General features: G+C 42.4%; 1 protein-coding gene across 3 annotated transcripts in view; it reads right to left on the bottom strand.

Annotated features, from left to right (window-relative positions):
* Positions 1–5,002: 5,002 nt before the first annotated feature.
* Positions 5,003–24,776, bottom strand: part of fam49al (family with sequence similarity 49 member A, like) — a 45,784-nt gene continuing 26,010 nt past the window's right edge. For 2 of the 3 annotated variants that reach the window (XM_012870904.3, XM_012870905.3), the window contains 10 exons: positions 23,377–23,456; positions 15,355–15,476; positions 13,961–14,066; positions 11,453–11,589; positions 11,281–11,358; positions 10,931–11,047; positions 9,973–10,052; positions 9,519–9,645; positions 8,844–8,914; positions 5,003–6,831 (listed from right to left, as the gene is read on the bottom strand). In XM_012870904.3, the coding sequence (XP_012726358.1) occupies positions 6,768–6,831; positions 8,844–8,914; positions 9,519–9,645; positions 9,973–10,052; positions 10,931–11,047; positions 11,281–11,358; positions 11,453–11,589; positions 13,961–14,066; positions 15,355–15,476; positions 23,377–23,449 (975 nt within the window). In that variant the 5' untranslated portion in view covers positions 23,450–23,456 and the 3' untranslated portion in view covers positions 5,003–6,767. The remainder of the gene's footprint in view (positions 6,832–8,843; positions 8,915–9,518; positions 9,646–9,972; positions 10,053–10,930; positions 11,048–11,280; positions 11,359–11,452; positions 11,590–13,960; positions 14,067–15,354; positions 15,477–23,376; positions 23,457–24,776) is intronic. The other variant, XM_012870908.3, reaches the window with a different exon arrangement.

Below are 24,776 nucleotides of genomic sequence, written 5' to 3'. Positions count from 1 at the left end.
TCCTGTGTTTTAGGTTCCTCAGTAGATTCTCTATCAGATACGGCGTTCTGTGGCTGGGTCACTCCACAACGTTAACATACAAGTCAGAATAAACATGTTGGTAAAACTAAGAGGTCATTTTATGTTAAATCTAAATTTGCCAGAGGTAGGAATAGTTTCTAGCTCAATTATGGATCTGCCATAATTAGCGTGTAACAATTCAGATGATATTCAGTTGATAAACAACATTGGTTTCACAAGTACAGGATGATATTAGCACTCTTTTTTGGGAAAGTAAGAATTCAAATTTTAGCCTACTTCTGAGCAAGAAGGTCTAAGGGCCTCATATTGATCCAGTCTGCGGGGATCGAACCGAGTTATTGCAACCTGGTCAGAACGCACGGCCGCTGATCCGGAGTGGTGGCCTTACTAGTTACAGAGTATAAAAACTGGTTCAAGGAAGGGAGGATTTTCTACACATGTATTTTATAAGATTTTTCGATTATTTCTTTCTTTTTTCTTCTTTTTTTTTATCATTTAGGACCTGGGCAGAATGTGCCAAGGTGTTTTTTTCCCCAGTGTTTTTGCCAGTGGATTTTTTTTTAGTTGTTGTTGCTGTTTGTTTGTTTAAATTGACATTAACAGCAAGTCACTCCTGAGGTTAGGCATGACTCTGTTCTACTGTTAGCAGCTGCACCATCCCGGGTTTACACCATTTTTTCCCAGGCGCTAACTGACCGGTCTCTAACCCTAAAACATGTACCTCTAAGAGGACAAGAGCCGGCGGTAGAATCCTGTCAAATCAGACTACGTTAAATCAACTTTCGTCTCCCTCTTTATTCCACTCTCCAACACCTCTTGAATCTACTCGGCCAGTAAAAAACGTAGACCCTCGGCTCAATTTTTATTTTTTTTTCTCACAAATATTTGAAACAGATGTGTGGCTGTTTTTAGCAAACGCACATGGCTCTCTCATGTTTTAAACGCGTTATGCAACCCGTCGTAACATTAGATGGCCTGTGGACCGCTGGCAAGTGTTGTGCGCACACGTGCGCTCGCCCACACCCTCTCATGGCCGTTTCAAGGGGCCCATTATGTGAAGCTCAAACAGGTTCAGCTGGATGGAGCACACCTCAGGGTCTCCTGCATCTCTGCGCCGAGATATTCCAAACGCTAAAAGTATGCAGAACCCATTGCCATTGCAACGAAGAGCTTCGGTCTGTCCAACACTGAAACCTTTACAACAGAAGCTGCATTAAAAAAAAAGAGCAAAATAAAGAAGGTCAGCATAACTTTGCTGAAACGGCGAGAGAAATTTAAGCAATTTCAAACCGCTTGTCATCCTTGGAGTGACATGCAGCTCAAACAATGAAACCACGCATTAGATGTCCGGCCAAAGTTGATCAAAGTTTAGAAAAAAAGTAACCAAGAGGCCTGCAGCAATATTAAAGGAGCATATACTGGCTAATTAAGACTCATTGTGTCAGTTTCTAATACTATTTTAAGTACTGGGCTATGATGTAGGTGCTTTTTTTTTCTTTTTCAATGGAGGAAAACATTCCCAGCTGGCTGAAGTTGCAAGAACATGCTAAGCAAAAACTCCCCCAAAAGAAATAGTGCAGGAAAAATTGTCGAAATCCGGCAAAGCAGAGGTTGAACTTTTTTTGGAAGGAAATCCCATAAAACATGCAAGAATGCACGTCACCAATAGAACACCGTACCCACACCGAGGCACGGTAGAGGCAGCTGCATGCTGTGGGCGGTTCCTTTCTTCATAGTCAGAGGGAAAGATTTGTAAACGGTGAGAGATTTCAAGCTGTCTTTCAATTGAGTTTTGCAGCTTATGGGTCCCATTAAAGGGGGGAAATGTTCTGGAATGATCTCGACATCCCAAAAACCGAGTACTTTACCAGGGCTGCGCATACTTTCTATGTCCACTTGGTGTTGTTCTTTTCCATTTTGCTCTGCAGACACAGTCAGAGGTAAAGTGAAAGGCGGCCGGCGGAGGGAAGCCGTTGTGTTTGTGTATCAGTCTCTGTTTGGATGATAAGGCGTTCCCTCCTCGGGGCGGTTAACGGCCAACTCTGGATCCGCCTGCTGCCGTGGCGGGAAACGGGGGGGGAGAACAACAAAGCGAGAGGTGGATTTGGAAAGCGTTTCAGGGGAACTGCGGAGTGGCCTTAGATAACGTTTGACTGTTAGGGTAACCGAAGCCGCTGCTCGGGTTTACTCTGAGCCATGCAAACATCGGCTCGTTTGTGGTTGCACTTTAAAGCCCTTTAAAGTCAACAATAAAACCCTGATTTGCATATTTTGACTTCCTCTTTTCATCCACGAATAGTGACGGATAGATTCCGAGTGGAAATACCCGGTAGTAAAAGTCAAATGAGGTTTAAACGGCGTGGAGGTGTGATGGAGACACGCCCACGCATAGAAGCCTTCTGTTATGTTGTAGAAAACGCTCTGCATTCAACGATGACAAAACACGCAGATTTACAATAATCATGCCGCGAGGGAAGTAAACGGAGAAAATAGTTCCTTGTTTGTGACACGGCAGTTGGGGACGCCAACAGGTTTATTGTTTCCAGCTTGAAGCTGAGGTTTCTTTTACTGGTCTAGGTTTCTGTTACATAAACAGTGTCTTGCAAAAAGTATTCAACCCCCCCATGGCATTTACCAAGTGTTGTTGTTCACAACCTGGAATCCACATGAATGGTTTGAGGGTTTGCTCCCACTTCCGGAACACACCTACGACCTTGAAGATGATTTTTTTTTTTTTATTGTAAAGCAAACAAAAAGAGGAATCTTCAAGTCTAACCAGAGATTCTTAATTAGATCGAGGTCTGGACTTTGGCTCGGCCATTCCAACACGTCTAATCATTTCCCCTGAAACCCTCCTGTGTAGCTTTAGAAGTCAGCTTCGGGTCATTGTCCTGCTGGAAGGTGGATCACCTCGATTTTAGTCTCATCTATTCAGAGATAAGATTGGAAAAACAAATTGTAACAAAACTGCTTTAAAACTGGGCGGTGAATAGATTCACAAGGCATTGCATTCCTTCTGACCAGTTCCACTAAATCTCCCGCCGCACTTTACGCCTCTTATGACAGACTGGAGTTGAAAAACCTGCAGTAATCGTCACGTTCTACAGTCTAAATGCATTTTTTTTTTTAAATAACGCTGATAGATTTTTATCACAGTCTCTCTGTGATGTTCTCCTCTGCTGATCCAGATTATGCAGGTTAGTGGGTCATGTATTTTTCCGACCTGGTGTCCTGCAGACCCGTTTACAATGATCCTTTGCTGCCCCCTGGTGGTAGGATGTAGCGCATACTAGAGGACGTTCAGGATGGTGTGCGAAATAAATAAAAATCAGGTTTTTTAAATTGGAATCAAAAGCTTTAAGGGTTTGAACAGAAGAGTATCAGTAATAGCTGATTAAAAAAGCTTTTTGGTTTTTACTGCCTTTCAAAAGTGCTCAAGTATCCTTTTTACATTTTCTCACTTCACTTTACAAACTCCAATGTATTTTACTAGGAGCTTTTGTGAGACCGACGCAGAGTAATGTATAAGTGTGAAGTGGAAGGGAAATAATCCAGGGTTTTCAAACTTTTTTGGCCCGTAGAAATCTGAAAAGCGTGCTTGTATTTTTAGTCGGTGAGTCAAAACTTTGTAGAACTACCTTCTGCTGGAGTTAGCTGCAAGGTTCAGGTTTATGACCAGCACACCATCTTTTGGATTTGGGGAGTGCATGACCAATAGTGGTCCTCTGGAGAGGGTCTCCCACCTGAGTTGTGGATCTCTGTAGCTTTGGAGAGTAAATGGGGCCTGAATACAAATGCCAGCCACCCAAACTGTTTTGAAAGCCGTCTCATTTTCCCTTTACTTCACGGCTAGGTCTATGCACTACTTTATGCTGGCCTATTTGGTAAATTCCTTTCATTAGTTTACAAACTTTTGCCCATTTTTAGAATTAACAGTTCAGCTGTTGCACAATATAGTTTGAATATATATATATATATATATATATATATATATATATATATATATATATATATGTATGTAATTTTTTTGTTTTTTTTTTGGGGGGGGGGGGCTTGCAAAATACCCCTTGAGCTTTTGTATTTTGTATTAATTTGTATACCACATTGTGTTGATCTTTCATTTAAAATTCCAATAAAATATATTTGTTGTGAAAAGGTTCAAGGGGTATGAATATTTTTTTTTCAAGCTACTGTATTTCTTTTAAAAATCAGCCAGCCAACAGAAGTTTTCTAAAGCTGATTCTATAGATTTTGTTGGGAATCATATCACAATTAACTACATGGGGAGGAGTCGGCAAGTTGTCACTTTAGCTACCTTGCAACTAGCTTTCACCAGTTATGGGAAAGAGGGACAGAGCAGCAGTGAATGGAAGCAGCTAAAGGTCTCACTTTTCTACTCCGTCCATAATCAGTCCATGTTTTACTTGGGAGGGTTTAATTACAGAAATGTCACTGTCTCCACAATATTTCTGCAACACGGTCAGTCATGCCTCACCGAATTGCGTGGTTTTCTTTTAAAACCAAATCTTAAATTGTCACTTCAAGCAAATATTACACAAATGGTGACTGGAAGAGAAGTCAAAATACTGATATACAATCAGTTGTCTATAATCAGACACTGAGGAAATAAAATGAGTTGCTCCTGCATTTTTGCCAATGAATTTCCACACAGCTCAGTAGATAAATCTGTTTTTGTCAAGAAAACAACCTTTTTATTATTATTATTATTATTAATAATAATAATAATAATAATAATAATAATAATAATAATAATAATATTTTTACAAGAATAGGCGGTCGCTGTCTGGTTCTGGATGAAAGTGCATCCCAGTTTCAGGCAGCATTCCTTCAAAAGGGTTATTTATTTTTACTTTCAAGATGTTCGGGTCTCCCTGCTCTAAAGGATATTTCCCCTTCCAGAAACAGGCTGTACCTTTAATTCCCAGATACGAGACACAGACGCACAACATCTGCGTTTGAATGTAATAAATGACAGCTTTATTGTTGCACAAAATATACAAAAGAACAAGCAAATGGAGAGCCCCTCCCCCTCCCTCCGGTTCATTTGCCTTAATGAAGCTGAATTTCTGAAACCTATGACTACGGCAAGTCCGATGGTCCAAGCCAAAACGCATGGTAATTCTGAGAGACAACACATACCCGAATTCAGCGTCACTGAACAATTAAAAATGAATAGAAACACCTTATTTACACACTCTTGTCAGAACTTTTACAACATGCCATCTATGTATGCGGTACAGGGCGCGGCCGGGCACGCACCCCTGTATAGAAAATATATTATAAATTAAATCCGACTAATGTCTATAGACATCCAAGGTACAGCACTTCTTCTCAAGCTCCTTTTTCTTTTTTTTAAAAAGTTTTCTTTCCAACTGGCTGAATGGCGTCGTCGGGTTCGTACAAAAAGAAAGAAGTCTAGTTGGGTGGAGGTGGGAATGTTGGCTGAGAATCCAAGACGAGTGTGTGAAGATGTCGGACAAGAGAAGCCTGGCTTATTTACACTGGAACGCTCAGATCTCCCTAACAACGCCTGATCTCTCCCTGCTATTTCTTCTTGTAGTTAAAAAAAATGACCGGTGATGTGTCAGGACTACAAGACCCCCATGTAGCCCGTTTTGATGACGTAGCGCGAGTGTAAACGAGTCGGCTTTTGGCACTAGGTGAGGAAGTGTGCTGTGGATTCCCAGTTTTCCCCTTGGATCTGCTTCCTTTAGCGCTAGCTTGGCAGCAGAGGTAACCTGAGAGCAGATCTGCTTCTCTCGCCTCGTTTCTGGGTATAATCCATCAGGAAAACATCTTTTCTTTTGGGGAGGAAGGGGGGATGGGGGGGTGCGTCTCTTATTTTAACCGGATGATATCTCTAAGAAGCTAGGGCCGTGAAATCTGAGAAACGTTAGCACCATGGAGAGGAAAATGCAGATGTGAAGATTTTCAAGTAAAGCCAGACGACAGCTCACAACGGTTTTTGTGCTGGAACGGGATGTTTGGTTTCTTTGTGCCAAAGGAAAACGGATGGATGGATGGATGGATGGATGGATGGATGGATGGATGGATGGATGGATGGATGGATGGATGGGAAGCAAATGGGGGGGGGGGGTGTCCTGTATCCCGCAGCTGTACTGATGCGGGAAAAGAAGGGACAGAGGCAGAAGCAAATCTCCGGAGTGGATCCATCACATTGCTTCGCTGGCCTGTGGGTGGAGATCAGTGCAGCTGAGGGATACCAAGAGGCCGAGCCACGATCCCCACGGGAACAGCAAAGTGTCCGGGAGCCAGTGTTGGACTTCAGGAGGAAAGAAGATGGCATTGTTTGTCAAAGGGTGTGTAAAAATACTGGTCTGACTACAGCGGGAACATGGAACTCTAGCTATTCTTACATTTTGGTTCGGACCTTAAATTTTTCCCAATATAGCTCCTTTCTGTTATCCTACCTACCGTTAATCTGCGTCTTTTAATAAATATCTATAATCTTCATTTCTGGCTTTTTTTTTTTTTTTTTTTTCCTTCTTGTCTTACTTTACAAAATGAGAGACAGAATGATTGACAGCTGATAATATATATAATTAAATTCTTCTTCTTTCCCATCGTCAGGTTGCTCCTGACCCACAGGTGGTTCTCCCCGTCCGTTGTAAACAAACAAGCTTTTTCAGCCTCCGGCGACCTTTTCTTCCCCTCCGTCTTCCAAGAGCGCGCCAAACGTTTTCTCCCTCTCCCCTGGAGTTGTTTCATTGCAGCAGGGCTCTGATTTGTTTGGAGGTGCTGTCGTCGTTTAGATGCCGTGTCGTGTACCTGAGGAAGGAAGGAAAAACCATTAGACCAGAGTGAGCTGACGGAACCTTTTCTATTACAGGACCGCCTGCGTTTAGTGGCACACATACACAGAAAAAACTTGCTCAATTAGGGGGTGGAATTAGGGATGCACAATTAATCGCATTTTTAATATAATCGCGATTTAAAAAAACGCAATTTCCAAATCGCAGAGGTCTGCAATTTTTGGCTATGTAACAATTAGGGAATTAGACACGTCCATTAGGTGTTGGTAAAATGTTTAAAGTGGGTTTGCTCCACATGGAAGGAAAGACAGTTGCAGCAGTCTAGATAGATAATCTAATTTTATTACTTGTTTTAGAGTTTATATAATCATACATAGCATTAAGTACTGGTCAATGGTTTAATACATTGACGTGCATGTTGGTTGGACTTTATATTCAACAAGGATTGATGTCCAAATCAATTAAAAGCTGTTCTCTTGAATAATATTCTGATCAATAGAAACATTAAAAGTTCATATTTAAAATAGTCCTTATTTACAAACATCTTTATTTAGAGGCCATTTTTGTTGCTTGTGGTTAATGCAGAGAAAAGTCAAAATTGCAATTTTGATTGAAATATATTGTAGGCAGAATGCAATCATTACTGCTCTGAGTTTAGATGCTGCGGGTCTTTTAGCAACTTATATGCACGGCGAGGAAACAAATTGATTTGTTGTTTGTATATGTTTAAGAAGACATGATAAATTAAACTGGAAAAAAATCACATTAAATCGCAATATTAAGATAAAAAAAAATTGCAATTAGATTTTTTTTCCAAAATCGTTCAGCCCTAGGTGGAATCTTGTTAGGACATGTTTTATAATTATTAATACACATGAAAAGTGTATCTGAAGCATTTTTGAGTTATAGTTTTAAGCTTTCTGTCGACAAACGCTCCACGTGGGTTCAGTGTGACACGAAGGGGGAATACTTAGAATGACACGTCATGGCCACTTTTAGGTACGGTGGAGGATCTGTGACGCTGAGGACCTATTTCTCTTCCAAAGGCAATGAGAAACTTGATGCAGGCCATCATGAAATCCTTGGAATTCCAGTGGATTGATGGCCTTTAACGGAAAACTGATGATGAGTCTCATTGGGTCTTTTTTTCAGGACGATGACTGGAAACATGTCGCAAGTTTAAAGCAGAAATTGTTTAAATTCTTGCAGAAAAGAGTTCTGTAAGTTATTGTACAGCTGAAAAATAAAATAAAATGTTTTGTATGTTTGTCTTACTAAAAGAAAGGCAAAGTAATTTCCAATTTTTTTTTTCAGTCAATTGTTTCTATTTCTTGGTCCAGGATAGTTTTTAGTGTATTCTCAACTAGAACAGAACCTGGCCCGGTCTTTCTTTGAACATGCTCGCTTTATTTAGCAACATATAGTGAGCCCGAATCTGCTTTAGGGTAAAAGTTTGTCGGTGACTGTGTTCTCATTAAGATAAAATCAAAATGCAAGCAATTATCACGTTTAAAAACAACAAATCCCTTGTTTTGTACCTAAAATGTTTTATTTTCAGATAAAAAAAATTAAAAATATGCATCATTTTCAAAAGGCTTTGCAGCAGTAAAAGAAATGTCCCTTGAATAAACCTTTAAAAAGGATCGGTCTGCATAAACCGCCTGAGCATGGCGGCCTAATATTGTAAATTTTTTTAATTGAACCATGATCCGAACTTTGATCATGCCAGATCTGGAGGGGTTGCTCAGAGAGGAGTGGTCAGGGATCATTCTCCCAGTGTGAATCCTACATGTGAAATGTTATGGCAGACCGAATCAAGTCCTTTATACTGACCAAAGGGAGACTGACAGAAGTTATGCAATTATGCGTGCCACAGGTCATTTTCATCTCTCAGCTTCACCCAAATATAGTATGTTACTTTTTCTAATTCAGATGATGCTACTGCAGTAATTACCATTAAGACTTTTTTAAAAAGACTTTACCAGAGGTGCGAGTAAGCTCGCCCCCCCCTCCCATATCCGTACTCACCTCAGTGCGTTCAGAAGTCCCTCCACGCTGTTGGACGGCTGCTCTTTCAGCACCTTGATGCAGCCTTTCATCTGCCGGAGAACAGAGACGACGCAGGACATTAGAGGACAGCATGGAGTAGGTCAGCAGCCTGGGGTCCACCTCTTCTCCAAGCTGCTGCTGATGTCTACCTGTTTACATTCTGGGGGGCCCCGGCACAGTTGAACTGGTCTCTCTAAAACCGTTTTCGATCTTTATGATTCCAAAAAAAGGTAAAAAACAAAGCAACTGGACTTGTATTCCGTAGTTGAAGACGTTTCGCTTCCTCTCCCGGAAGCTTTCTCAATTCAAAAAGTCTGGAGTAATGATGAGTAACAAGCTTTATACCATTACCAACCAAAGGCCTGTAATGGCTTAGATAACATGCAAATTCAATTTGCATGTTATCTGCATGTTATTTTGCATGTTATCAGGTTCTCTGATTAATGCTCTCCTTCTAAGCTTAGGATACTGTTTTTTTATAACCCAACCCTGCTTGGACTGCCTCCACTCCGGTATGTTCCTTAATCACCGTTGAACACAGCGAAGTTCGTCGATGGGACAAAATGTGCCATTTTGGCCTAATTATCCAAGTCACTGTATGTTTCCGCGGGGTCCGGCCACGTGAGTAATCCTGAAAGCGTGTACTGCACTCACGTCGATTTTGGAGGTTTTGGCGAAGGCTCCGACAGGATGAACGTGGTCGTAGAGGATGATGACGCCCACCATCACCCTCATGCAGAACAGCATGGTGTCTGTGTTGGTGAACCGGCAGCGGTACTCCCTACAACGCAGAGATGTCACAGAGAAGAAAGTGCTTATCGTCTGAAAGCAGGTATTACGTTCAGATTAAGGAGCAAGAAAGGGACATGGGGGGGCCAAGGTGACCCCCCCCCCGATGACAGAGAGCAAGAGACAAATCCAATTAAAAGGCGTTTTCGCAATCAGAATCTGTGCAAATTAGAGCGAGGTTATTGGATTAGCTTCTCACTGTTAGGATGGCCTCTTTGATTCACTTTGAAAGCCTGTTAATTAGAAATTAGTTCTCTGGCAGAAGAGTGAAAGAGAACGAGGAGAGAAAGTGACAGATTTGGAGGAAAAAGACACTTACGGAGTCTCCAGCATTACGCGGCACACACAGGCCATGGTGCTCAGGCAGTCTGTGGTGTCCTCTATGGGGAGGGTCTTATTCTGCACAGACACAACCACAGCACTTATGACCCTTTATTTGCACGTGGACCTTTTATGTGTGAAATCCTCTGACATGTTGCTCCGTTGTGCTCTGAAGTAGGGAACGCTTTAAATACTAGAAGGAGACAAAGCTCCCTCGAAGAGTAAATTATTAACTGCAAAGCGTTTTGGCTAAATGACAGTGGTGAGCAGCCTGCCCCCTGCATTTTACATGAGGCTCAGCGCCGTTCGTCAGATCCACGTCCCGTCAGCAGACACGTGTTTCTTTCTAGTTGATCACTTCATCCGACAAGAGACAACATCTTATTTTCATTCCAAGAGCGGCATGACACTGAAAAATACGTTCTTTATGATCTTTAAAATGAAATGAAAACAAAAACTACCAACTAACGTAGAAAGGGAACAAGACTGGGTTAAAACTAAGGTCCCAATTAGGCAGGGTTTGTTTTTAAGCAATATCACCGAACACATACTATGTCACCGAAAGCATGGGGTCCCCTGCCCTTAGACGCATGAACCGTTTGCACATTTAACAACTTCAAGTCTTCCGGGTGTGTTTAGAGGAATATCTCACCATGCATTTCTGAGGTCAGACATTGATGTTGGACGATGCTTGATCTTTAATTAATGGCATTGCTTGAGTCAGCACCATAATTCTTAAACAATACCTGGGTTTGTGCCCTGAAAGTCCTTGAAATCAGCTTCTTAAAATCCTTCCCCTGCATTTTGCATGTTAACTTCAACATATTTTGCCATTTATATATATTTTTTTGTTTTTTTTACTCACTATTCCTGCATAAAAAAAATCACAATTACTCACTTGACTTGTTTTTTTTTTTTGTTTGTTTTTTTCAGAGTTTCACCTCTGAGAACTGTACCTCTGAAACGAACTTGGTGGTGGCGTTGCTCAAGGTCTTCAGCATGGGTGTTGCTTCAGCGTAGAACAGGGACATCCGATTGGCCATCTCGTTGTTGACCTCGTTCTCTGCGTCCAGCTGCATGGACCCCAGGAAGAGATGCAACCGTTTGAGAATCATGTCTGGCAACAAGAGCTGCATGATTCTGCCAATCACGACTCCAGTGTTATTACTCAGTTGTCAGAAAGGATATTGATTGTACGTGTCTGTGTGTTGTTGGGAGGAAAAGCAGTGCTCCCGCTTTATTCATCAATAATTAAAAGGGAGGAAGTAAAGCCATTCTTCCTCGGTGAGCTTCGCTTTGATCTCACCTGCTGGTTGTTCAGCCTGTTCCTACTTATGGTCCTCCTGTAGTAGCTGAAGTCATTCTGAATGGCCGGATTTGTCATCTGAAAAACAGCAGGAAATGGGATATATTTGACATTAGGACTTTTTTTTTTGTGCAGTAGAGGTGATTGTCAGAACAAAAGGGATTCTTTTCACCTTCAGTTCATCAAAGCTGAGTGTAAAATGAAGGATCTCAGCAAACTGTTTGGCCAGGGCCTGCTCCCGCTCCAGGTGCTGCATGGGAGCGTAGGGCGGGCTCGTCAGCGCCTCCAGCAGGCTGCGCAGGGCATTCTCTGTGGAGTAAAACACGCCTCAGACAATCAAAACGAGCAACTTCAAGTCTATGTCTTTTTGTTCAGATTGTTACAATGTTGAGACCCAATGCTGTCACTTTAAAGCAAATATATAAACGGCTTTACAAAGTGGAATAAGCATTTTACGCTGGGAATCAGACATCAGAAAAAGCGGATATGATCCGATTGCCCAGTGGGGCAACCCCACATGCAACCACGTTACCAGCAGACCCCCATCTTGAATTCATTTCATGGGCATTTTAGGGGTTTACAGACCACCAGAGAGTAAAACAAAATGGTAAAGCAGAAGGAAAAAGTATACAAGGTTTTCAAATGTGTTTTATAAATATAGGACAACTTAAAGCTGTAAGTCCAGTGAAACTTGGATCCTCAAAGTACAAATTCAGAGGGAATGAATGCAAATGCAATGCATAAACTTTGGTTTGCAAATGTTTACACCGGTGTAGCATTTTTCTTCCATTTCATTATTATCCACTGCGTAGCATTGATCTTTGACACGGCATCACAGTAAAAAAAAGTGAAAACGTTCAAGCTATGTGGATTTGTAAGACTCTATGTTGAAGATGCATATAATTTGTATATATATATATATATATATATATATATATATAGATATATATATATATATATATATATATATATATATATATATATATATATATATATATATAGTTCTCCCCTTTTGTCGTGAATGACATTAAGCTAACCCTTCATCAGGTGTTGCTGCTTAAAGGAAACCTGACACCAGAGCCCGACCTCAGAGGCTGCGTGGTGTAGAGATGCATCAAAAGCAAAGCCTCCTGTGACCCCGTCTCTTCCTCTGCATTAAAAATGCATTATGTCCTTCTATAAATACAGCAGTGAAGTGTTTAATCTAAAGGGCCAGGGCAGAAGCCCCGGTCTCCCTCCCGCTGCTACCACAAAGCACCTGCTCTCCGATCTGTGCACTGACTCTAACTTGTTGGAGTGCATAAAGTATGGCTTTGCTGCAAACTGATCATTTCAGCTTTTTGCACAATCTAACAAGACGGGAAAAGGGACGTAGTTCAGGGTGCAGGAAGATGTAGGCGGAACCCTCTGGATCACGAGGATCTAATCCTTCCCGCTCCATCATGGTGGAGGTTGAGCAGATACATTCTCATCAATTATTAGCCAGTCCTCACTTTATGGTAAGCTGAGAACACTGTGTCCCTGAAATGGAGGTATTATTGGAAGGCAGCGCAGAGGCGGCTGCTGAACTCTGTTTTCACTCTCCCTGTCTCTTTCAGCACTGGACCAACCATGCACCGCAGTTTCCGTAGCAACGGCTACCTCGCGGCTCGGTCAGGATGCTGCAGAGATGCTGGCGAGGACGCGGCTGCGTTTTGAGTGTGCATGTGTGCTTAGGAATGCAGTTGTATTAAAAAAAATGGCATTATCAATGACAACGAGGGCTCTTAGTAGTTACTAACCTATTTTCGTCTCCCTCAAAGGAATCTCACAGCGAATAGATTGCATATTGCATGACAGTTCTGCCATCTGTCTGTTTTGTCCTCAAAATTAGGAGACAAAAGCTTGATTTCCTGTGCCCTGCAAGTTGTAGACGTTTCCCTCTTTGAATAAAGCTGATTTGAATGAATGGGTCATTAGCAGATCCTCTGTTGGATATACGTGTTTTAGAGCATGGACACATCTAGAATGTGCAGAAAATTGGCCCCTGAAGATGCCAGGATTAAATAGGGGGATGTCTTCATTTATTCTTCTGCAGAAGTTATTTCTTTTTTTAAATCACATTTTACAAAATGATGTAATAAGCCTTTTCTTTAGTCAATCATGAGTGTTGAGGAAAACACATAGGGTGAACATAGATGTTGTTAGCAGTTTGATGGCTTTTGGAGGAGTTGAACTAAATCTCAGCCTGGTGTTGCTGTTTATCTACATGCTAGTGTTAGCACTGCAGCACAGCTAGCTGCCGTAGTAACATAGAAAAGTAACCGATTAAAACTCCTGTCAGCGACTGCCTTCAAAGCCGTGGCATTATTTGTCATTGCTTTGCTAATTTATGCTTTTACACAACTGTGTAGACAGATAATCCTTGTGACAGTAATATCCGTAATTAATAGCAATGATTATGAAGGTTCCCTCAGCAGAACCCTTCCCATCACAGGTCACACGGCTCAGATTTTTTGCTGTATGCCCCTCCTGCTGCAGTTTTCTGCACATACGGCTTTGCCTCCTTTTTTACAGACCAGCAAAAAGCAGAAACTTTCTTCCTAGGTTGAGCTGCGGATAAGGCAGCCAGAGTGTGTTCTGTCACCCTCTGAGAGGATTTTTATTTATTTATTTTGTTGGTCTGAAGAAAATATCTCACCCAATCGGAGGGAGAACTCATAGAACCTCTTCAGCTTAGCCACCAGGGGACAGACTGCGTTCCAGGCCTTCTCCTGAAGAGCAAGGTCGCCTGGGTTCTGGATAGCCTGCAGGAAGGGGCACAAGAGCAGATGTCAAAATCAAAAACCGCTTTCAGCCCCTCGCCGTACCCTTCATCTCACCCATCAAGCCATATTTTGCATTAAAGAATCCTTTTTTTCCCCATTTCTGTCTTTACGGTACTTTCTTACCACAGCATCACCCGCTGACGGGTCACATTTCTAGATCTGACAGGATACAGGAATAGTTTGCAATACAACGAAGATACAAGAGGAGTCATCATTCCTTAAACGAGGGACATAATCATTTTAGGGATTTCAACAAATCCAACTAAATAAGTGTTACTTGCAGTAAATCAATCAAATTCTGTGGCATTCCTTGAGCTCATTTGGTACTTAATACTAGGTGATATTTAAATCTCTTTCTAATGAGACATAGGCAGGAATGTTTAATTATATTCATACTTCTGATCAAGAAGCCGTTTTTTTTTTGTAAAAAAAAAAAAAAAAACTCACTCGGAATAAGTGGAATTGGTAAAGCAATAATTTGCCCCAGTCTTTGCTCTGGTTGTAGTAGTAGCTGTATGTGCACAGCGCCGCTGCTGCAGCGCTTTGCTGACTGAACGTGCAATGTGAAAAAGAAGCCAGGTCCAGTGAAGCATGGATTTAAGGAGATTCTTGTGCTTAAATACATTTTCCCAAGGTCTTCTTTTGGCATTTATGCATGTACGGGACACTGTACACGTGTGCTGAAAACCTGAGAAAAAACTCTTGAATACTCCATCCCCAGGGTGAAACGCGGTAATGACTTCATTACGCTTTGGGAAGGCTTCTTTTTAACAAGGATAGGGAAGCTGGTCAGAGGGTTGGTGAGAAGAGGGCTGGAGCTAAACCAAACCAAAAAAAAAAAAAAAAAACTGCAAAAGCCTTGACCCTTGGGCTGAGGTTCACCTTTCGGCCACGCAACAACCCTGAGCTTACAGGCAGAGCTGCAACGGACGGGTTCACATCAATGAATATTCGTATGTGAGAAAGGTTTAGTTAAAGGTCGGATCTAAATCTAAGTGGCAAGACTTAAAAATTGCCGTGCAAAGACACTGTCCATGCAAAGTAGTTTTGCAAAAAAGAGAATGGGCAAATAAGGAGTCTTTAGATGTACAAAGCTGGTAGAGAGATACCCAACATACTGGCAGTGGTATTAGCAGTGGGAGAGTATAATTGGCTCACTTTGCATGGCTGGACCACATGAACTTGTTGTTGGAATGTAACCGGATGCGAAGAAGAACAAGGGGGTTGAAAACTTTTGCATAGCACTGTCGATGTTGTGCCTCCTCACCTCTCGTATCTCCTGCCCCGCGCCGTTATAGGACTGCAGCTCGGCCAGGATCCCGTGGGCCTCCTCCAGCACAGCACTGACCTGGTTCCACACGGCCGTCTCTGCCTCGGTGGGCTGGGCATCTGCCGCGGTGGGGGGGGGGGGGGAGAAGAGTGTGATGTAAGGTGCAGGGTAGGGATGAAAGTGTTCGCAGAGAGAAGACCGACAGAGAAATAGGGGCGGTAAAAAAAAAAGAGGAGAGAAGATCGGAGGAGAGAAGGAGGTTAATAAGGAAGAAAGAGGTGAAATGATGTTTCCCTAGAAAGAAGCTGAGGTGACTCTCTTTGCATTTCATCAGATTGGTGATTTAAATCTGCTCTGGGAACTGAAGATTCACTCGCTGACGTTTAAAAGTGTGTCACGAGCTTTTGGTTGGGATACCCTCCGTCACACAGCGAGGTCTGAACGCAGAGAGCGACTGCCTGAAAAACTAAATGACAGCTCTGTTTTTACTTCATCAGAGGAACGGTAGCGTTCAGAAGCCTGGAGCGCAATACCTGGGAAATGTGTCTCAACTGTTCATTAGGTCATAAGATCTGCTACTTTAATTTGCCTTTAAGGTTTAATTTCTGAGAAACGTTAAAGCAAAAGTCCTCCAGGCCCGCTCTGTTCTTGTAAACATAATGTTTTTGCTCTAAATTATCCAGCGTTGGTGAGGTGTTTACACGCGCGGGATTAGCATATTCATCTGGGGATTTTAGATGTTTATTTGAACCTTTCTGTTTTCCACGTTAAATCGACACAAAGCACACAACTTCTAGGAATTGTAAAAACAAGAATTGGGCGCACAAGTTTGAATTTATTATTGAATTTCTGCATGTTTACCTCAAACACAGACATAATGTCCCTTACCAAGTTGTAGAGAAATTATGCACTTTTTGCAGCCTGTTAGTCATAATCTTCTTCAAAGACCCATTTGAGTCCAGGTTTTACCCATTTTACCCCAACCGACCCCCTCCAATAAAGGAAGTTGGTAGGAATTAGGATTCAGAAGATGTCCACCAAGTAAGAAAGAAGGAAGAACCTGTCACCGAACCGACACCTTCCTTTGACAGAAATTTGCAGCGGATGGAAACGGCAGCTGCTTTCTGGAGAAAGGATTTAAGGTGCGAGGAGACAAAGTCTGAACTATTTGGCCACAGTGACTAGAAGTAGGCTTGGGCGATGTCAAGGGGATGCTTTCAAACCTAACATGACTGCATGAACTGCCCAGCATGGTGGTGGCAGTATCATGCTGAGGACCTGCTTCACTAACACTTGTACTAACACATCACTGATGCAAGCAAGTTTAAAACTTCACCTCAAACCGACAACTAGAAAGTGGAAACTTACATCCAGCTGTGTGTTCCCACAAGACAATGACATCAAACAACGTGTTTTTGGAAGGACCGAGGCGGACTAAGCTAAGCTCCTGTTCTGGTCCCAACCCTGTTAAAACTGATGCGGGCTGTACTGAAATGTCTTTATCTGCAGACCAACCAACATAAAAAAACATCCTTCTGTCTTACTGATGGCTACAAGAGGATGTGATTTCTCTGTAACATGTTGAAGTATACGCATTTATCCACATTATTAGTGGAGGTAAATGATTAAATTTGTATGTTTGATGTTGCCTCTGTATGGACAATAGAAACATATTCTTCAAATTGTTGTTGGAATAATTTGAAGTAGCTTGTGTGGGGTGCAGTGTGGAACATTAGTTTGGACTCTTGGCTGGCATTAAGGAGGTCCTGGGTTCAATTCTGGTCGGGGGCCTTTCGATGTGGGGCGTGTATGCTCTGTGCATGAGTGGGTTCTCTCTGGGTACTTCCCCACAGTCTAAAAACCTCACTCTTAGCTTAATTGCTGAATTGCAATCAGGTATGAGTGAGTGTGTGTGTGTGCTTAATTGCTTGACCTGCGTGACTCTGTGTTGCTCTGTGATGGACTGGCGACCCGTCCAGGGTCTACGTCGCCTTTTTGCCCAATTACTGCCGGGGGAGCCCCCTCAGCAAGGATTGACGGGATCTAAAACATAGCTAGACGTTCAGCGTGCAATCCCCCCTGCTCACAAAGCAGAAGGTTTAAAACTAGCCACTGAAGGAGCAGCGTTATTATGACCTTTATCTCGGTGATTAGCGGATGTAAAGTTCAGGACGCGTGCCGTCACGGTTCGGTTTTCCTCTTCTTGCCTGTCTCTGTGACTCAGGTGGGACGGGAGGGAGCGTGGGAGTGTTCCCGGGCAGCTCTCTACGCGCAGCAGCACCGCCGATGATTTCTGCCCCCCCCCCCCCGGAGGCGCCGCCGCCCTGCAGAGAGCCAGTAATCATGGGAAATGCGCTGTCCTAGGCGCACACCGGCTGCCCTATTAGGCACTGCAACCTTTTCTATTTTTATAACGCCTCATTAAAGCCTCCTTTATTCTTTGGATAAACAACATGCCATTTTAACTAGGTATTAATTAGGGAATGATAACAAACCAGTCTCAAGACCTGAATGGGAGGGTCGGTCACCCTCTTGTGAGCTATTAATACGCAGTGAGGGGAGGGTTAGTTTAGCTGGGATAAAACAGAAGAAAACAACAAGCAGCCTGACTAAGCTCCCTACAGGTTTGCTCCTCTCTCTTAGTCATCGATTTCCTGCAGCATAAGGTTCCATTTTATTCTTTCTATCAGATAATCACGTTTGCATTATTGTTATTTTCTGAATGAATCCAGTTGCTTGGTGTCTTCTACCACAACGTTCAGAATAATCCTGTTCCTACCATGGTTGTTTCTTTTTGTTTGTTTGTTGTTGGTTTTTTTTTTTTTTTTTTTGTAAAGGCACAAAAGCAATCTTCAACTTTGTGGTCCTTCAGAAATCTTAGAGATTTTTTGGCACAGCTCCGGGCAAAGAAATGCAGCAATGGAACTGACACTGGAAAATTGCTGAAACCCAGTCGTGAAGACATATTAGATGTCGATACAGGCAGGAGTTCATGGGGAAATCACCCTTCCAGGAGGGCCTGACGGTGCATTTGAAACCAACATCCTCTATAATAAAGTCACAAACACTTCCTATGCTCATAAATGTTTTTATACCCTTTAAACCTGTTCACATTTTTATATAGATTTCATTTTTTTATCTTTCTAATATTTATTTCTCATCAACAGGTTTTCTTCCAGGATGGCGCCAATATTCACGACCTATTACCTGGGTAGGATACCTGAAACAGTCCTCTATAAAGATAAGCACCTCCTTAAGATTCTTTTGGCAAGGAGCAGAGCGGCTATAACCCGAAACTGGCAGCAAATTGGACAAATGATGTGGGATCGTAAAAGAAACCTTCGGTAGGGAGAGACTTACATTTACTCTGAAAATGGAGCTAGAGAAATGTTCCAAATGCCGGAGAAAATGGATTGTGTACGGATTTATATCAATTCATGTTGAATCAAATCATGTTTAATGGAAAACATACTGAGAGTAAATCTATGAGCTAATTCTGTTTATAATGTGTGTGCATTCATACATATGTATAGATGTATTTTTCTTTTTTTACTGTAACACCCATGTCTCCATGTTCTTTGTCTTTAAATTTCAAAATGCATCAATATAAAGTAACAACAACAAAAAAGGAAGGCCCTGTATTAACATCCATCTATCTCACTATCTACGCTGCGCTGAAGAGAAGCGTCCCAGCAGCTTGCCTGGTGCTTGATGCCCGGGACTTTAAACCGCTTCACATAGCCTTCTGCTGTTAGGCCAAAATGTTCAACGTTGGTCTGGTCTGATGAGAGAAAGCACCGTCTGCCACGTTTGCTAACTTTAATGGCTTTCCTCTTGCTGTTCTTCCACAAGGTTTAGGTTTGTGGAGGCCATGGTTTGCATTTGTTTGCAATGTAAATCTGACAACACGTGAAGGGGTGGAATAAAAACTAAAAGGGGAATAAAAAGTAACCCAGGAGGCAAGGATGTGTCGTGTTTATCATGGTGATTATTCATTGCCTAAACAATCCCTTAACCCCCGTAAGTCATGGCTAACAGGAATTTTAACCACTGCTTTGCTAACTTCCTTTAGCCATTAGCTGTGCTGCAGAGCTAACACTAGTTTGTAAACGGCAATCAGTGAAACTTGTTACATTTTTATATTTTCTGTATCTAGCCATCTTTTCCAGCAACTGTTTCACTGTTAAATGAGGTTTCTATACCTTCCAGCTTCTTACTCCTGCACTTGCAGAGCTAATTATTATTACAAGTCATTCTCAAAACAGCGACCACGTAAGCTAGGTATATCACACCATGCCCTTGTCAGACCACTAATATTTTAGCCGATGCAAACACAGGCCACCTTATTAGTTACACCTTACTAGTACTGAGTCCTGCCATCAGAACTGACTCAATTCTCTGTGACGTATAGTTTAGACAGGCTGTTGGAAACAGTCTTCTGGTTATTAATGACAGCTTCACACGGTTTCTGCAGCTCTGTCGCGCATCCGTGATGCGAGTCTCCTGTTCCGAAGGAGCTCAGCTGGCAGTTCAGTGTTTTGAATGAACGCGTTCTTTCTGACGACAAGAACAATAAGAAGTTGGCCTTTATAAAGCGCCGTTTATGTGAACGACAGGAGAGAATAAACCAGGTTGGGGGGAGGGGGGGATTGTAAAGAGAGGATAACAAAACAAAACGCCTGTTGGATTGAGATCCGGTGGCCGTAGAGGCCGTTGGCGAACATTGAACTCATTGTCCTGTTCCAGAAAGTGGTGGGAGACAATTTGAGCTTTGTGACAGGGCGCGTTTTCTTAATGGAAGTATCTTTTAGAAGATGGATACATTACAGTCATGAGAACATGGTTAGCAGCAACACTTGCTTACTTAAACCGGGGTCGAATGCTACGTAGGGGGCCACACACCATCACCACCATCAATCTGAACTGTTAACACGTGGCTGCATGGGTCTATGCTTTCACTTTCACACCAAATTCTGAATCTACCATCTGAATGTGATTTGCTCCCATTTGATTGGCTGATTTGTTTTTCGTTTTTTTTGCGCATGTCTGGTCCCAAGAAACAGAAGATGTGTATCAAACAAAGTGGTTGGTTGGTCTTTTGTGCAACATTAAACATTCTGAAACTACTTAATTGTCCAAAAGGATGCTATTTATCCTTTAATTTTAAATTTCCATATACATGCTAGACTCTCTGGACGTTAGTTGGTTTTAGTAAAAGCCAGTTTGATGCAATATTTATGCAATTTTGACTTTTTTTTTTTCAAAAAATTCTATATTTAGGCGTGATGCCGTCATGCTGGAAACTTAAATAAATATAAAAAAGATTCCACACTTTGTTGTGTTTCATATCCCTAAGAGACTGTAGTTAACTTTTCAAGCAGAGTTCGCCTCGTGCGATAGCCGAATGCAGCTCAAACCGGACTTGTGTGACAGAGGTGAGCGCGTCCCCGCGGCTCAGCAGAGAGCTCACAGATGGCAAAGAGGTGGATGAGGAGGGGAAGGTCTTCTAAAGCTGCCATTCCCGACTCTGACTCATTCCTTTTTGCTTTTGAAGTCGAGTGAATCACCTTGCATAATGAAACGGGGGGAAATTCAGCCTATTTGACAGTTTGACGTCTGGAGCCAGCAGTGAACTCCCCCGGCTCTCACTCTAACACACAGCTGGCAAAGGAGGAGGAGGAGGAGGAAGAAGCCAGCTGTTTAAAGGGGGAAAGTGGCAAAGAAGGGACAGGATGTGAGAGGATACAGTGCAAATGCAGTGCAGTGAGAAAGTATTAGCCCCCTTACAGACTCCTTCTTTTTTTGCTTTCCAGTGTAAAATGCAAATTTCAAGATCAGAACTGAGAAACCTGAGTCAACCAAAAAAAAAAAAAAGTTTTAATAAGGGGAGAAAAGCTGTCAAAACCAACCTGACCCTGTGCGAAAAGGTTATTTCTTCACAAACCTACTGTTTATCCAAGCCTTAATGGTAAACGCTGCTAACAAGCGATAGCAGGCGAAGAATCTTGTGCATATCTTTGGAAGAACTGTGGCCCACTCTTCTTTCCAGATTTGTTTATTTAATCTTTAATAGAAGCGTTTAAGAGCATGTAGACCATTCAGGGGAGAATTTATGTCCATACTTGGACTAGACCACTTAAAAAATGTTTGTCTTTTGCTATTCAGAGGTAGACCTGCTGGTGGGCTGTGGATCATTGCTCTGATGCCTTAAAGTCAAACTAATGGTTAGACATTTTGATTCAGGATGTTCTGCTGGAAAGCAGAATTCAAGTCTCCATCAATCACAGCTTGTCCCGCAGGTCCTGAAGCAGCAAAGCATCCACAGACCATGGCTCCATCCGAATACATCTAGCTATAGCTCCTAGCTCCTGTTCCTTGGTCTTTCGTGGGGTCCACAGTAAGAACTCTCTGGTGGGGAGAAGAGGAGCTTCAGACTGCTGCGCTGATTTCGGACAGCCTTTAACTCTGACGTGATTATGTGACAGAAACGCACATGGATGATGCGGGCCTACAGGTTTGTGAAAATGTGCACGTTTTACTTTCTACGGACATTTTCGTTAATTACTGTGAGGTGGGCTATGCTTATATGTCATGTCACGCAAAGGATTATGGGATTCCTTATAGCTCCTTAGTGCCAGTAAGGGGCTGGAGGTTCCTGTGCTAAATTAGCTGTGAGAGGAAGCATCCAGGCTCCTTTTCATACCTCCTTCCTTACTGACTGGATTATTCGGACAGCACTCATCATGGCAACCGCTGACCCACTTCAGCTTTGGCTAAAGAGTCCTTACCCAAAAGACGTACTCGGATGGAGCCCATGTTTGACTGTATGAGGTATGATGTTCTCTGAGATGCTTTTAATTTTAAACACACCTTCCAAAAAGTTCCACTTTTGTCTTTTTAGTCCATCGTATATTGTCCTGCAGAACACTAATCTTAAATAAGGCAAGTGAGGCATTGCTATAGTTTAGATGTCATTTTTATCAATGTTATAAGTTGTCATAGTCCTATAACAAACATAACTGCAGTTAATTCATGATTTAACACACGGAGCAAATAGACTGACATGGGGTCAGGTTGGTTTGTTTAGCTTTAACCCTCATAATAAATGAAATCCTCATTTTAAAACTGCATTTTTTTACTTCCCCAACGTCTCTTTTCATGGCATGCTTGATCTGAAATTTTTAATTTGGGCAAAAAAAAAAGATAAATGAATCTTTAAGGGGGAAAATAGTTTTTTACCACACTGAGTATCCATCCTAACAGGCTCTTTGGTCTCGTAATCAATCTATGAGCTACCTCTGGGTAATAAAAGCGAGGACCGCTACAGAGGACAAGAGGTGTTTGATCAATAAGAATGGAAATAACTAGACAAAAATCTTTGCTTTGTCAGTTTCATTCGGTTTAAACCTAAAACCTAAAAGATCTTGTTAGGATGAATGATTTATTGTTTTTGCACTGCAACGTCTAAAGTTGGAGAGGGAGCACAAGGGATCATATTGACGGGTGTTTTCTCCACAATCACTCTCTCCCTTCCAGTCTCTTCAACACACTCTCATGCACGCGCATTGGTTAGTGAAAAGCAAACACGCAGGTAAGCTCCCACATCCAGCAGGGGAGGAGGAGATGAGGATGTGCTGGGATGACGATAGACGATGTGTGCGTAACATCGTCATCCGTGAGCAACACAAACCCACGCAGGACTGACATTTGCTGTTTATTTCTTCTCAGCTTTTTTGGCTGCCAAGATCAAAGCGCATTGTTTCCCCCACTTTGGAGCAATGTCGGCGTACTTTTTTTGTGAGGAAGACTTTTTCAGAAGAAGCCAAATGACTCAAAAAAAAAAAAAATGCCAGTCCCTGAAAGAAAAGCCAAAAAGCGGGGAGGAGGAAAAGGAACAGAGGAGAGGGGGAAACCAGGACGTAGAGATGGTTAGCGAAGATGGATGACGGGATGTCAAAATAAAAGGGGAAGGCAACAAAGAGAAAGGGATAACTCAAAAAAAGAAGCTGATGGTCTCACGTTCAAAGTCAAGGAAAACTATTGGCCCATGCTCAAGTTCGGCGCAAGCCAGCACTTTCAGGAGGTTTCCCATGAGCCCCCTGGAACAGAGAGAGGGGAGAAGTCTGTGGGTGATGAGGGGATGGCCGTGTCGGGGGGGGGGGGCGGGTTGTGCGCACATGGGTGTATGGATGTGTGTGTGTGTGAGCCGTATATGCGTGTGGCGTGCGGGAGGCGACGTGGTGGAGGTGGGCGACCGGATGAGAGAGTGGTTTGTTGGAATGGCATGGTGGGAGTAAGGCCTGGGTGATGCATGGCAACACTGACAGCAGAGCGTCTTCAGTCCCGCTCTCTAGTGTGAGGCTACATCCCTGCAGCTCTATCTGGCCACAATTACAGCAACTATGTAAGCGAAACAACAAAAAGCTGCTCTTTTTTTACATCTAACACGTTTCTAATCACCCTCAACTTAAAGTTTCTATAATTTTCCAGGATGGGCACAGGCTGGTTTTAAGGTACACCAATGTCTTAACGAGCCCTGTTTTTGAATTTATTCATATTTTTTGGATCGTAATGTTTGTGCAGTTTAAATCTCCTTTAGGTAAGATGCCTTTCTCAACCTGGAGTTTGCTCCTAATGAACACATCATACCGTTCCCCATCCCTCACCTGTCGCCGCCAACGTTCAGCTGTGTATGATGGTTGGAAGGAAGGGACTTCCCTTTAACTTTAGGACAAAAAAAATCAGGTCTAGTATGTTTAGCCTGTTGGTCAAAGAAAAAGTCTATTGTAGGGATGCTACCTAAGTAGATCACATGACTAAGATCTTAACCTTAAATGCAATAAGCAAACTTTTTTAAATAAATGTAGGGTGTCCCAGTACCTTCCACCCTAGCCTGCTAGCTCTGGTATGATGGCTAACTCACTACTTAAGACCAAATTTGGGTCTCTTCATTTGTTCTCTTTAAAAAGCTACCCCACCCTAGTGTTTTTATCTTCACATTCTGAATATCCATGATTGCAAACTGCACTGGTTAGCAACAGCTTGTGATGTTAGCACTGAGGAGAAGCAAAAAGTGTTGCTTTCCAAACAGATTATGATAAAGTAGCTGTTTGATGTTGCTGCATTCATATTCAGTGCAGATGGAAATGCTAGCAATACGCACTCAGGACATTTTTTTTTTTAGGACTTTTTCTACTCCCTGAGACTTTATAGCCTACTCAAGACAATGAGAAGTCATTTTGACGTTCTCATTTTCGATTTGACGTTCTAATTTTTTTTATATAACTCGGGAATGTGCAGAAGGTGTTGCAGTCAGAGAGGGATCTGTGGATGAGTCTTGATATGTATCAGCGCCCCCTACAGGTAGGAACTGTTGAGTTGTTTCTTGGGTTATTTGTAGATTTCATGACTATGAGGAA

This window comes from Fundulus heteroclitus, chromosome 13 (genome assembly GCF_011125445.2).
Source record: "Fundulus heteroclitus isolate FHET01 chromosome 13, MU-UCD_Fhet_4.1, whole genome shotgun sequence".
Lineage (NCBI taxonomy): Eukaryota > Metazoa > Chordata > Actinopteri > Cyprinodontiformes > Fundulidae > Fundulus > Fundulus heteroclitus.
Note: the sequence above shows the minus strand (reverse complement) of the source record. Positions and strands in the feature narration are given on the sequence as shown.